This window comes from Pipistrellus kuhlii, unplaced genomic scaffold (genome assembly GCF_014108245.1).
Source record: "Pipistrellus kuhlii isolate mPipKuh1 unplaced genomic scaffold, mPipKuh1.p scaffold_m20_p_4, whole genome shotgun sequence".
NCBI lineage: Eukaryota > Metazoa > Chordata > Mammalia > Chiroptera > Vespertilionidae > Pipistrellus > Pipistrellus kuhlii.
Genome location: NW_023425540.1, coordinates 40,645,789 through 40,660,715, shown reverse-complemented (window position 1 = coordinate 40,660,715; position 14,927 = coordinate 40,645,789). Strand labels below are relative to the sequence as shown.

Genomic DNA, 14,927 nt, shown 5'->3' with positions numbered 1-14,927 from the left:
TATTAAAGAGAGTGGAATAGAGAGAATATGATGGCTGTGAGAATCTTGGAAGTATAATTAATAGAATTTAATGGCTGATTGAATATTGGTTTTAAATTAGAAGTCCAGAGTGACTTTTAGACTCCTAGATTTTTTAAAATGTGTAGATGCTTAGGAAGAGGTTTAGATAATCATTCAATTTGGAACATACAGAGTTCAATGTACCTGTGAAATCCAACAACTGAATATATATCCACCGCACAAAAGAAAGAGATATGGAAGTTACCATAAGGTAGAAAAGTGTTTAAGGCCATGATTATGAAGGGGTCAGGTAAAGATGGAGAGCAGAACAAAGAGATAGCTAATAATGAAGGCTTTAGCAGAAACATTTTGAGAAATCAGCTCTCTTCCTGCTTTAGTGCCATTGCTAATCTTTCCCATTAGACTGTAAGAGCCATTGAGGACAGGAACTTGGCCTATCTTGTTTGTAACAGGATCCTCAATATCTAGCAGAGTGCCTGGCAGATGGTAAGAACTCAGTATGTGTTACTGAATGAACAGTGAGTACCATCTGGCTAGTGGGAGAGGGTGATTGGATTTAGGAACTGGCGTTATTTAGAGATCAATTCTCTCCCAAGGATGATCCCACCTACACCTCTCTCAGGGCTCCCCACTGAATTGGAAGTCCTTTTTCCTGGCTGACAGTTGCTGGGAATTTACAATATGTTTTTTTTACTTCTATTTCTCAATTCTTAAATGTGTCTTGATTCTTGCATTTCAAACTTTGTTTCAGGACTATCCAGTAAGAAACAATACATTTCAATCATGCTGTTGTATTCAGTTTTCCCTGTAGAAAAGCTTTTCTGACATGTAAAACCAGAGGCCCATTCTAAGTTTGGAAAGCAATCACCACCAACTGATAGGACACATGCTTATAAATACAGATGGATAAGACACTAAAAATCTGAGCGTACTTTAAAGACTTAAAGCAGTAGTCTCCAAACCAAGGGGTACACGGGCTCATAAAGGGAAGCAATTTTTAATGGATGATAGTAGTATTCAAATCATTATGGTATTTAGATTCTACTGAGTGTATTTATAAGTGATATTACATATTTATTTTAGAATGACAATGTTTAAAATGTGCCTCCAAAATGACATCCTTTATAATTATCTAACTTTATGATGAAAACATTTTTGGTTGACAACTTAAAAATAATGGAAATTTTATTTTGGAGCAAACACTTTAAAAAAATCACTTAAGAATTACTGCCTTAAGGCAGCACTTTTAATCTTCAACAGGGAAAATTATATGGAACTCTGAGTTAAATTCCAATTTAAAGCCATCATTTGCTTATTCTGTAAACACCTCAACAAAAACCATTTTTGTTCTTGTTTGGCATTTGCTCTCTCTCTTGTCCAGCTGGGATCCAAGCACACAGAAATGAGTAATAATGGGAAAAGATTATGCCATCTTGAATGACTCATTCAAGGAATTTGATAAACTTTCAATTTAGGCTTGTTTTAGAAGAGACTTATTGGGTGAATGCTGGTTTGTTTAGCAAATGGCAACTGCGGCACAATAAAAAGAGGAGGCACACATATCAGCAAAAAAGCAGCACTGTGGACCTTTTACTCCAATGCATCTGTAATATTAGGAGAGATAAAGAGAAACACATTAAAAGATGTTAAAGGTATCATTGAGTCTTTAGCTATCTGTGATAACATTTCCTTGCCTTCATCTAAGATTACATTTTCTCCTGTGGATTCTTTTCTTGGCAGGTATTCAAGCACAGGTGATGCCCAAAATCAACTTTGCAATTCTGTGTGACCTATTACATTATTTTTCTGTCCATAACTTTATTTTACGTTTTATGACTTCTGGGCTTTTAGTTCAAGGCTAATTCAGTTTTTACTTCCTGCACAGTATTGAAAATTCAGTTAAGATTGACAAAGGTTCACTTGTTATCCCATTAAAATGATGTGCCTTCCCTATAGAATCTCTCTTACCTTTTTTCCATTTCAGTTGCCCTGAAAGGTCACCTCTTTTTAAATAGCCACCTATGTAGGGGCACATTCTCTCCCCCCTTCCCCCCAGGTAACCTTGCTTTTAGACATGAATAGAAAGCCATCTCTAGCTGATATTGAGTAGTGCAGGTCTCCTTAAACTTCTCACTCTGTCCAGTATTTTGGGTGATGGAACATCTCACAGTCTGTATCATGTGCACCTAGAGCAATAAATATTTGCTTGATGAAATTATTAACATGCAAATTCTTATATATTCTTTTGGGTAATTTGTGTTTCAAGTTCTGGGTAAAATATATGACAGATTGCACATGAAAAGGAAAAGCTCAGCAAGGAAAGGAATCTCTTATTTTCTGAATCTATTCCTGCCTTACTCTCCATATACCTTTGACGTTCCCAGAAGGAATCCTTGATATAAGTTTCAACTCACTTTTCTTCTTTATATCTTCTGTACCACTGCGAAGCATATAATAGACTTGTTCTTCCAAGTTATCAATAAAGATGTGGATAGAATTGGCTGTAAAATAAATCCCACAGGTTGTACCCAGTATAAAAATTTATGTAGGCAGAGACCGAATCATTCCCTGACAAGTCTCCAGGGCCTAATACAGTGCCTGACACATAGTAAATACATAATGAATAGTAAATGAATGAAAAATGAAGGAATGGATGGATAGGAACTTGACATCTTCTGATCATTATTTAGATATTATCTTCTAACCAGTCAAATTTACCTTGTAAATGTGTGATTTGGAACAGTATATTTCATAGTTTTCTTGAGAATGTTATTCAGGCTCTAAAGATTACCTGCATCCACTTCAAAGTGATTATGTAACTTTGGAAAATGACTTAAGTTCTCTGCACTGGAACCCTCGTCAATCAGAGTAACGGCTCCTCTCCCACAGGCTTCTTGGGAGAACATGCACAAAAAACACTCAACCTGCTTCATGGGAAGCATTTAATAAATCTAAGCTATCACTTCTTCTACTGCACATTTCTTTCATACTTGAAATTAAAGCATGGGTGTGTAGCTATAAACAGTATTGGAATCATGATGTCAGGGACATATATAACCATCTCTCTGTTAGCCACACAATCACTTCATGTGAGCAGCTTTTCATATGATGGGACCAGAAATGTAAAAATGTTGGTGCACATCAGGACTTAAAGTTGTAAATAACCAGACCAGTCACAGTATAGTAAAAGAAGGACTTTAGGTTTCTTTGGTGAAACAAAAGCAGGTATAAAAAGTTACAAAGTTTTTAGAATTTCATTCACAAAAAAACACACACACAATCATTCACATTTTACACTATACATGGTATAATATAAATACAGGAAGTATTATGTGCATTGTAATAAAAGAGGGAAAAGTAAAACCTAGTAGGTCCACACACTGTGGCTCTGGAACACTTGGCGGTGGACTAGTTAATGCAACAACCCGGGAACTTGCTCAAAGACCCTGTGAATGATTGCAGCCACTGTGGTTCCTTCTCAGCCAAAGAAGGTTTCTTGAAAAGAATCAATGTCGGGGCTATTCCTTTGCTATTTGCATTTCATAAGTTGTCTACTTTTCTCAAGATCGTTCTAACTGAAATTAGGGAAAGACTCCTAAATGCCTTCTTTTCCTTACAGATTTTTATTTAAGCATTAAATTAAGTGGATAATATAGTTCAAAGTCATCTTCGGCAGTCAGTTTATTCAAATAAAGGGGAGAAAACGGGTGGGAAGTGATAGGAAGACATTTTAACACATATACCTAGCTACATATATATATATATATATATATATATATATATATATATATATATATATATGCTCCTTGCTTAGAATTGGCAAACACTATTTGCTGAAAGCTATACACTTTTCCACTCTTTTCATAATAAACACTTGATGCATTCTATCCATCACATTATTGAATCAGGGACAAAGTACCTAAGATTATATGGTTCCAAACTGTGTGAGAGAAGCACAAAGGCTAACACTGAAAAATAACTAGCACACTATGTCAATTTTCAGGTTTAGGAGAAAATAACATCCAATAAATTAAATCAGTATGGCTTACTTCATTTATTTATGTATGCTTCACAGCTGCAGCATTCATACATGAACATTCAAAACTTTATAAAAGATTAAAATGGTTATATATACAAAATTTCTTTCTTTGAACGTGCGTTGTTTTAACAATTCCCCACCCTCCAGAGCCCTGGGTCTATATCCGTTTGAAATGTGTTGATCTGGAACCTTGCAAGTTAGTGTTATGAAAGTCACTAAATAGTAGACCTGGTTGAGTTAATAATTAGCACTTCGACCCCTAAAAAATGCTCCTGATCAGAGAAAAGTCCTCCATTCAGGCCTTTCTTGTAAGTGAAGGAAAAGGAATGCAGCAAAAAAGAGTTCCACATTGCAATCCCTCATCCCATCAGGTCCCGTTAGCCAGGCTTCAGCAGCACGTGAAGCCAACTGCAGCTAAGGCTGAGATGGTGTAGTGTGGCCTACAAGACTTTGTGTTTGTTAGTTGTCCAGGAAAAGCCGTCCTCAGTCTTGCTGACAGGCAAAGGGCATGTGAAACCATTTCCAGCCTAAACAAACTACCCAAAGCAGCCAAACCAATGATTAAAGACCTTGGAGGCTCCATAATCATCATTAAATATGCCAGAACTCAGTGTGACTTCTTATTTTATATACAGGATTAAAATCAACATTAAATCATCTTATTTACATTGCCATTGGTGCTGAAATGGAGCTTTTTAAATAGTACAGTAGGCTGGTATACATTATAGAACGGTCTGCACTGGAGGCAAACAGAAGACTGAAGACCTCGGATAGGCTGCAAATGGTTTCTCTCTGCCCTTGTTCTCTTTCACATCATGTGCTTTCTTTTTGAATGCCAATGCTTTCATTGAAGATGTTTTGTGAGCGCAGCAACCCCAACTGACTGGACGGTGGTCCGTCAATCCAGACCAACGGATAATACTTCTCGAGGTGATAGGAAAGGCACAGGAAGTTAGGACTTTGGCTGAAATGATGAAAACACATGTTCGCCATTATAGGGATCAGCGCCTGGACTCCTGCCACCTCCGGCTCCAACGGTGATCATGTTTTGATGTATTTATTGAATTGTCCTTTGATGAGGAGGAATTTTTTAAGTATTTCTTAGAATAAGTCCTTTGGTATGCAGATGCTACATGGAAGGAAAAAGAAAGAAGGAAAGAAAACACAACAACATTACTTGCTCCATACCCTAAACTACCAGAACCGCAGCTGTAAAATGAAGGTGTCTAGAAGCTGTTATTGCACGGTTGTCCATTCCTTGTAAAGTACCACTTACGGTTCATGCAGGTAATTTTAGGCATAGCCCATCTTCCATTCCCTAGGCAACGAATAGTTGGAAGGTGGCGTTGAATGAAACCATCTTTGCAGTGGTATCTAATCAGGGAGTTGATCTCATAGCGAGGTTTCATCTTTCCAAAGGTCTTGGCATTTTCTACAACAGGGGGCTGGCCGCAAGCAACTAAAGAAAAGTAAATCAAGTTATTTCCAAAGAAACTAAATATTTCCATCAGTATGAGTCTCTTTTTATCTCTTTCACTCCTTAAAAAACCAATCTGGCACCATCATAAAAAGCTACCACTTAGAATTCACAAATTGAAAATATTCAAGAAAAAAAAGTAAATATTGAGGCTCTGGGCCCCTTTTGAATCCCAGATTATGTCATCTTGGATTGCATTTTGTTAAAGAACCATGCGGCTACATGGTCACTTTTCTGGAAAAATTCCAAATTAAAAAGTACCAGTTTCATGTGGCCAGGTGGTATTGTCTTCATCACTATCCCAAAGTTTTTATTTACTCCCCATCTTCACTTGGAGAAATGATGAATTTGTGACAATTAACTATTACTGTCACTTCCCTAAAAATACTTAAAATCTAAAATAACATCATATTTTCAAAATATGGGTAAAACATGGCCAAATATAGACTCTTAAGTATCAATAAAATATCTTTGGTTCTATTTACCCTTTTTTGACTTCCCTATGAGGAAAAAAAAAGGGAAAATCAGGACTTAATATTCCTGGTCAGTTTTATAATTATCTTAAACTTTAAATTATTGAGAAGGGTAATGAAGATTAAATTTTGGAAAATTTATAATTTATAATAAAAATTCTAAATATCAACAAACTTAGCAATAGTAAATAATAAAAAAGCAACAAAAGTAAAAGAAACCTTACAATCTAAAATTCAAGAGGCTGGGCAAATTGATTCAACTAAAATTGAACTTAAAGTTTTATTCAACATTGGTGTACTTGTTCTAAATGACATGCTTTAAAAATTAACATTTGTAATTAGCAGAGAAAGTTGTCTTTAATGAAACACAATCCAAGCATCTCTTTTCACTCACATAAGACCTGTACTCATATAGACATAACCTAAAAATGGATTATAAAATCATACTCTATATAACTAAGAAATTAGAAATATTTGTATATGTATTTTATCTTCACAAATTCCTAAAGCAGAGATTTCTATAATAACATATCATTTTCAATTAATAAACTACACAGTGTATGTGGTTCCATGATAACTCAATCTGGATACCTGCACTTCTTTTTTATACTATGAAAATCCTATACCAAGGTTCAGATACTATCAGATAGAATGAGACCAAACTGACATCGAAGGTGAAAAGTTATGAACTAGATAGTTCATTATACTTAATTTGGTGCTATGCTGACAAATTAGAAGTTATCTTTATAATTATGGGGAAAGCAATGTAGAGATTTCTTTAAAAACTAGTTATATATGAATTCTTTTTTTTTTTTTAACTTTTTTTTTTTTTAAATATATTTTATTGATTTTGTACAGAGAGGAAGGGAGAGAGATAGAGATTTAGAAACATCGATGAGAGAGAGTCATCGATCAGCTGCCTCTTGCACACCCCCTACTGGGGATATGCCCGCAACCAAGGTACATGCCCTTGACCGGAATCGAACCCGGGACCCTTCAGTCCCCAAGCCGACGCTCTATCCATTGAGCCAAACCGGTCTCGGCTATATATGAATTCTTATATGAAAGGTAAAATAGTTCAGTGAGTACAGTACTGGCAAGGACAGCAGATAAACTAGTAGATCCACACATATAAGCATGATATTTGACAGAAGCAACATGGCAAAGCAGTAAGGAAAAGTAGCTTTTGCATTTGGACAATTAGGTATTTTTATGGAAAAAGTTTACTTGTTTTCTTACCTCGGAGAATACAAGGAAAATCAATTCTAGATGGCTTAAATATATAAACATAAAACAAAAAACTATAAAACATTTAGAAAACAACATAGAATATCTTTGTAAGTTTAGGGTAGTAAAGATTTCTTGAGATGAAAAATGGTTTAAACCAAAAATGAAAATGTAATTAATTGAAGAATTCTGTTCATCAAAAATGGGTAAGAGTAAACACAAGCTACAAATTGGGAGAAGGTATTTTTAAAATATCTAATTGTCAAAATATTCATAATCAAAATATAAAAAGAACTCCTACAAATCAATTTATAAAAGAGAAGCAACTGATTTTAAAAAATAAGTTAAAGACATGAACAGAAATTTTACAGAAGAAAATCAGTGAATGACCTATGAGTGTATGAAATAATATTAAAGGGAAAGTATCCAAGAAAATACAATTTAAAATCACAAGAAATAACATTTTATACCCACCAGACTGGCAAAAATTTCAAAGTCCAATAATACCAAATGTTGGAAGATGTGGAATAACAGGACCTTCACACTTTGCTGGTGGGATTGCAAACTGGTACAACCACTTTGGAAAATAATTTGGCTGTTTTCTAGTAAATTTTATGGTACATATATCCTATGACTCAGCACTTCACTCCTGGAAAAATACCCTATGAAAGCTCACAAAAGTCTACCAGGAACAAGTTCAAAAATGCCCACAGAAACATTGCTTACAATAGCAAAAAATACTTACTATAGGCCAAATGTCCACTGACAGGAGAAATGATAAATACAATGTTATATAGTCATACAATGAAATACCATACAGCAGCAAAAATGAAGAAATAGAGCTACATGCATCAACATGGATAAAGATCACAAACATAATACTGAACCAAAAAAAGCAAGGCACAAAATACATACAGTATGATTTCACTTATATAAATTTTAAAAATTTGCCAAGTTAAAAAATGTGTTGTTTACCCATACAAACATATGTGGTAATACCAAAAAGAAAAACAAGGAACTAAGTCATCATAGATGGTTGGAATTGGGGAGTAAATAGATGGGACTGGAAGATGCTACAGGATCTCCAGAGAACTGTGGATAATATTCACTGAAGTGTTCTTTCAAGTGTAAATATGCCTTGTGTATATATTATAATCCTCCTTTATGAGTATTTAATTGAAACTAGAACTATTTTGGTCTGTATGTTTTAAGATGCCTAAATTATCTGAAAGGAGAAATGAGTATGTTTTCATAAAAGTCTATAGACATTTATAAAATTCACATAGTTCCCCAGAGTACTAATTAACAAAGAATTAAATTCACATAAATAAAAAACAGACACTAGGGAGATAAAATACAAAGATCATTTTGCTTTGTTTGTTTTTTCCTTTAACGAGGTAGAGCCAACATTTCATGAATCTCTTTCCCCAGTGGGACATGTAAATGGTGATGCTGGTTTTGTGAATCCTTTATAATTTATAGGACAGTAGTTCTAACCTGGAATCGTTTTCTTCCTCTCCCTCCACAAGGATGGTTGCAATTTCTAGAGGCAATTTTAGTCACAGAGCAGAGGGGCGTGCAGTGGAGAGAATGCTACTGACCTTCAGTGAGTAGAAGGCAGAGGAGATGCCCAACATTCTGCAATGCCCAGAACAGCCCCTCATAACTAAGAATTATTGGACCCAAAATGTCAGTAGTGCTGGTGTTGGGAAACCTTGCTACAGGAAAAATTAACATAACAAATATCAGAATGTTAGCATCATAAAATGAAAAGCATGACTCCAGGGGCCATTTGGAAATCTGAGAATGCAAACATGACATTTGGATAAAGACAAACAGTTCATTAAAGACTTCTTACATTACAAGCAGGGAAAACAGACACTTGATTTGCTATTTTCACAAGTCTCATTGCAGACGTGCTGAGGTAATGCACAAAGGCAGGAAAGCGGCTCATGTGGAAAGGCTATCCACAACAAATTCTACTTTAGATTAGAGAAGAGCAAAGTAATCACAAATAATGGTTGAGTTTTATCTGAGCTTTGTGTATCTTAATGTTCTCTTTGTTCTAATAGCATTTCTCTTTTTTGAAGTTTTCTAAAATATTTACACAGCGTGCATTTGTAGTTTTATTTTTATATTTTAAAAAAATCAAATGGATTTTATATTTTGCATTTGTAATTTGAACTCTTACTTGAGGTCTAGCTCTAGAGACTAAATCTTCATGCTTTGACACCATTGCAAACAGGTTAAAAATGTTTATGGAATTCCTATTTGTTTAAGGAAGAAGTCTATACAGAATGCCTTAGAAATTCACACATACTGGTCAGTGATAAACACAACACATTTTTAAAAAATCAGCATTCTTAACTTTATCTGTTTAATGTCAGCTAAGCAATTTTCCTCATGATGGGACTTATATTACAACTGTTTTTACTTTATTGAATCTAGAGGACATTCAACTATTTCATGGTTTATAAGCATACAACAAGCTTCTAAGGAAATGATTAAAAAACTCAAAGTCTACAGAGACGAGGCATTTAAAAACCGCGAGGCCTGAGGAAAGCCCCCACTGAGGAGAGCAGAGGTTTTTCAGCTCCAATACTTCAATCTATGGACAAATTTGAAAGGGTCAAATGGGTACCAGTTGTTCTTTTCCTTTAGGTAAAAAAAATAAAAAATAAAATAAATCTATAATATTTTATGACATCTTCCACTTTTGAAATGTTGACAACCAATTTTTGTAATCCTTTCTTCACCAAAATAAACAGGTCTTCAACCCTTGTGTTGGCTGATTTTTGTGTGTTTGTGTCTTTAAAGATACGTGGAGGTAATTTTTCTGTGTAAATACTACATTGTTATCTTCAGCACCTGAAATCTATGGTGTCAACACTACAGAAAACAAACGTTTCGATTGCATGGCAAGAATGAAATATTCCAGAGCAACAAGAGATGATGCATGTGACATATCCAGTTCGTATTTTAAAGAAGGAAGCTTAGTGTTCCTGAGTTTACCTGATAATGAAAAGGTGGATTAACCAGACATTATTAATGAGGTAATGATTACCTGTTCCTTTCTTGCAAGTATAGGTAAGATGATAATTGCAGGGAACATCATTCCACTCGCCGTTCTCATGCCAAATGATGACAACACAATCTTCGCCAGCAGAAAAGAAGCTGTCTGGCTGGTTGGGCCTCCAGTTCTCATATTGCTGCAAAAGTGGAGGGAGAAAATGACTACTTGATAATAGCATATTATAAGCATGTCAGTGGCATTGAGTCACAATCAAATTCAAATGGACTAAACAGTTTCAATTTAACCATCTAGCTAAAGTGATTTTGGTGGTAAAGAAAAAGACTTTTATACTTAAATGGATAATATATGTATGTATCTCAATGTCTCTCTTCAACAATTATGTATTTTTCCCTTTGGCAAAGAGATATAGCTGAGGAATTTTATTCTACATTTCTAAATATATACCATATTTTCCGGCATATAAGATGACTTTTGAAATGAAAAAAAGTCAACCGAAAATCGGGGGTTATTCATTAAAAATTTATTAATAATTAAAAAAAGAACTGGTGTTGCCTCAGAAGTGGGGGGGTAGTCTTATAGGCCTAAACCTATGTTTTAACTTTAAAATTGGAGGGTCGTCTTATATGCCAGAAAATACGGTAATCAGTGCTCACTTTAATAACTTAATCATGTTATTATTGTTGTTAATTATAGCAGCATTAATGAAAGTGGAACAAATAAAAAGATCATAATCTCATCCCTCTGATCCATCGTTTCCCTCTACCTTTATCTGCACCTAGAATTTATAGGATTGTGATTATAGTACAAATTTGTATTCTCTCTTTTCTATGTTACCACTAAAAGTACTTTTCTTTGTTTTTTTTAGAGTGATTATTTTATCCAAATTCATTTATTTGGTTAAAAATTGAGACATTTGATGTATATATTTTACGTATTTACCTGCTATACCTGTACACATCATTTTATATTCAAACTTTCTGAGTTACTCTGTTTTAGATGTGACCTTATGTGCACTATACAGTTGAGTTTTGCTTTATGATCTGGAAGTTGTTTTTCTCTTAATAGGAAACATTTATTACATGTATACATGTTGACAAGATAAGAATTTAAAAATGTATCTTGCTATATGCCTCGCCAGAGTGGCTCAGTGATTAAGCATCGACCTTTGAACCAGGAGGTCTTAGTTCAATTACTGAATCAGATTGTAGGCTCAATCTGATCCCCCGTGTGGGGTGTGCAGGAAGCAGCCAATCAATCATTTTCTCTCATCATTGATGTTTCCATCTCTCTCTCTCCCTCCCCCTTCCTTTCTGAAATCAACACAAAAATATATTTAAAAAATATATCTTGCTATAAATATATTTGGTTTTTTTTGTATAATGTATGTTCAGAAACTAATTGAAAATAATTTTATTGATTTGATGTTTTTCTACTGGTACCTTATATCTCTAACTTTAGATGGTATCTATTTTTTAAAATATATTTTATTGATTTTTTACAGAGAGGAAGAGAGAGGGATAGAGAGTTAGAAACATCGATGAGAGAGAATCATCGATCAGCTGCCTCCTGCACACCCCCTACTAGGGATGTGCCTGCAACCAAGGCATATGCCCTTGATCGGAACAGAACCTGTGATCCTTCAGTCTGCAGGCCGACACTCTATCCACTGAGCCATACCGGTTTTGGCAAGATGGTATCTATTGATTCTGAGCAATGATATATAACTGGAAATATATTTTGCCTTGATTATCATAATAAATGCAATTTATTCAGCAACTGTAATGAATGAAGCCCTCTTCTAGATACTTGTTATGCATTGTCTCTTTCAAAGACCTAACAGGATTGGGAGTAATTTCAACCATATAGATATTAAACATCTAGGACTTTTTGGTTTATGTTCAATTCTTTGTTACTTTAAAATACTGCCTCCACATCAACCAATAATTATATGAAAAACACAGCCCCTATCCCTATCCAAAAATAACAATGATGAGATGAAAATATTATTGGACTAAAAACAAGAGTTCTCTTTGCTAGTCCTGAGTCTCCTAACTACCGTAGAATGTGGAATAGGACAATTTTGTTCGTTCAATGTCTTTCTCACTCAAAGTATCACTTTCCCACTATGCTTTGCCACAAATCTAATGCTGACGACAAAATTGTCGGCAAACTTCCTTCCTGTGGTAGAAGTAGCTTTATGTAATAGTGGCTCACATGACTATCTTTTCTGGGACTATAGTTCTGTTAGCCTTTCCTGGAATGAAATTTACATGAAATAAGTCTGTGATCTGAAACAATCAGTTAAGAGATATTATTTGAGAAAGTTAAAGTCAGAGAAGAAAGAACTGTACCTAAGAATTAAGGCAATTGTTCTCAATTCAGACCATGCCAAAAAATAAAAAAATAAAAAATAAAAAAATGGTGCTACTATTTACTCCCAACACACCATGGCTATGTTTATGTGTTTTAAAAATGCATAAATGGCAGAAACTGGTTTGGCTCAGTGGATAGACCGTCAGTCTGCAGACTGAAAGGTCCCAGGTTCGATTGTGGTCAAGAGCATGTACATTGATTGCGGGCACATCTCTGGTAGGGGGTGTGCAGGAGGCAGCTGGTCGATGTTCCTTTCTCATTGATGTTTCTAGCTCTCTATCCCTCTCCCTTCCTCTCTGTGGAAAATCAATAAAATATATTTTTTAAAAATAAAAATGCATAAATGTATTAGAGAATTCCTATATTTTTTTATTTCTTCTCAGTTTTATTTAAAACTTTCATATATGCTATAAAGCTAAATCTTTGGTAAAAGAATTAGTAAGAAGACTAAACTTTGAACACCTCAAGATAAAGAGATCTACTTTTCCTTCCACCTCTTTGCTTAGCTTTGCTTTAAAGTTCTCCTGAGTCATGCCAAAATTAAGATAGGAGATGAGAAATTTTGGCTTGATTGGTTGGTTGATTTTTAAAAGAGTCTTTGAAAAGTGGTAAAATAGCAAATAACCAAGAAAGGCTTAATATATTGTTATTTCTAGGTTTTGCCAAAACACAGAATGAATGTGGTTTTTATTTCTTTGGTGGAAACCAAAATCCAGAAATCAGATGGATTTATTATATATCCAACTCTAGTAGACTTCATCAAACCCTGAGTTTCTCTCCAAGATGGCCCTGGGTAGGAAGCTCTGGCCAAATTCACCAAAGTACTCTGACTGGCAGGTCTCCCTTGCACCAGACCTTTGCTCTGAACTGGGTTTCTAATGATTTACTTATTGTGGACTTTCCTTCCCTTATTATCTTTGTGGACTTCCCTTCCCTTATTATCTTTCACCCTCCACCCAACAACCCTTCTTCCCCCTACTCTCCTTTAATAAATAATAGACAAGGAGCAACAAAGAAGAGATATCAAAGTCATATTATATTAGTTATGCTGATGTATAACTATTATAATTTGTCTTTAACAGGTTAATTAAGGTAGGATAAAAATAATAAACAAAAAAGTTGAAATGTCTTAAAAATAACAAAAATCTATGTTTAATACCTTTTATGATCAAAGATTCCAGACCATCTTAAATATTTAATTTAGATTTTGGAGCTCAGTACTTTCTAGCTTATTTTTAATGAACCTCTTACAAGTAACTAGAAAATGTCCTCAGAGGTGGAAAATGTACAAAGTCCCAATAGTGTCTGTACAATGCTTCCCCTTCCTTTTCCCTACCTACCCACACTGCTCATCTCCCTTTCTTGCTTTATTTTTCTTCATAATACTTATAGTCTAACATCCAACATGATTTACTCATTTATCTTATTCTTTCTCGCTAGTAGATTATAAGCTCATTGAGGACAGGAATTTAGAGTTCTTTTATTTAATACTATACTCTAGATGCCAAGAACGATGCTGGACACATACTGGTGTTGTTTAGTAAATAATCTGACACTTATAAATAATGAATCATAGAGTGTGTTGCATTCTCCTCTACCTACGCCTATCCCGAATTGAAGGTGTTGCTTGCTGCTGGCTAATAATGGGTGAGACAGGCAATCCTAGAAACAACTGATGGAAGTAAATAACTTCTCTGGAAAACAGCTGGCAATCCATATCAAAAGCCTCAAAGAGTTCCTACCCTTGGACGCCACAATTCCACTTCTAAAATCCCATCCTAAAGTAATTGTAGCTGAGCAACACCTTGCCTAAAATACTATTTATACTACTAGTAAATGCAACCTGTAGATGCAGGGGTCCTCAAACTTTTTAAAGTGGGGGCCAGATCACGGTCCCTCAGAGAGCTGGAGGGCCGGACTATATGAACTACTAATTCCTACTGTAACACCTCGGCTGCGCTCACTGCCCAAAAAACCTGGCGGGCCGGATCAGACTCCTCTGCGGGCCGCATGTGGCCCGCGGGCCGTAGTTTGAAGACGCCTGCGAGTGAACACATATTCAATAATTTGGGGTATAGCCAAACTAATAAAATATTGTATAACCATTAAATATCCTATCCTTGAAGAATATATAAAGGGACGGGATATACTTAAGTGTTAAGTTAAAATTCAAAAGAAAAACTCTAAAAACATACAATGATCCCAATTTTACACATACCTTCTGATGCAGCTGTGTGTGTGTGTGTGTGTGTGTGTGTGTGTGTGTGTGTATAAAGGGCCAAA

At 35.0% G+C, this 14,927-nt stretch overlaps 1 protein-coding gene across 4 annotated transcripts in view; it reads right to left on the bottom strand.

Moving 5' to 3' along the window:
* Window positions 1-4,060: 4,060 nt before the first annotated feature.
* VCAN (versican) overlaps window positions 4,061-14,927 on the bottom strand; it is a 102,794-nt gene continuing 91,927 nt past the window's right edge. For all 4 annotated transcript variants that reach the window (XM_045571695.1, XM_036409531.2, XM_036409533.2 and 1 more), the window contains 3 exons: window positions 10,302-10,446; window positions 5,337-5,519; window positions 4,061-5,189 (listed from right to left, as the gene is read on the bottom strand). In XM_045571695.1, coding sequence (XP_045427651.1) covers window positions 5,062-5,189; window positions 5,337-5,519; window positions 10,302-10,446 — 456 coding nt within the window. In that variant the 3' untranslated portion in view covers window positions 4,061-5,061. The remainder of the gene's footprint in view (window positions 5,190-5,336; window positions 5,520-10,301; window positions 10,447-14,927) is intronic.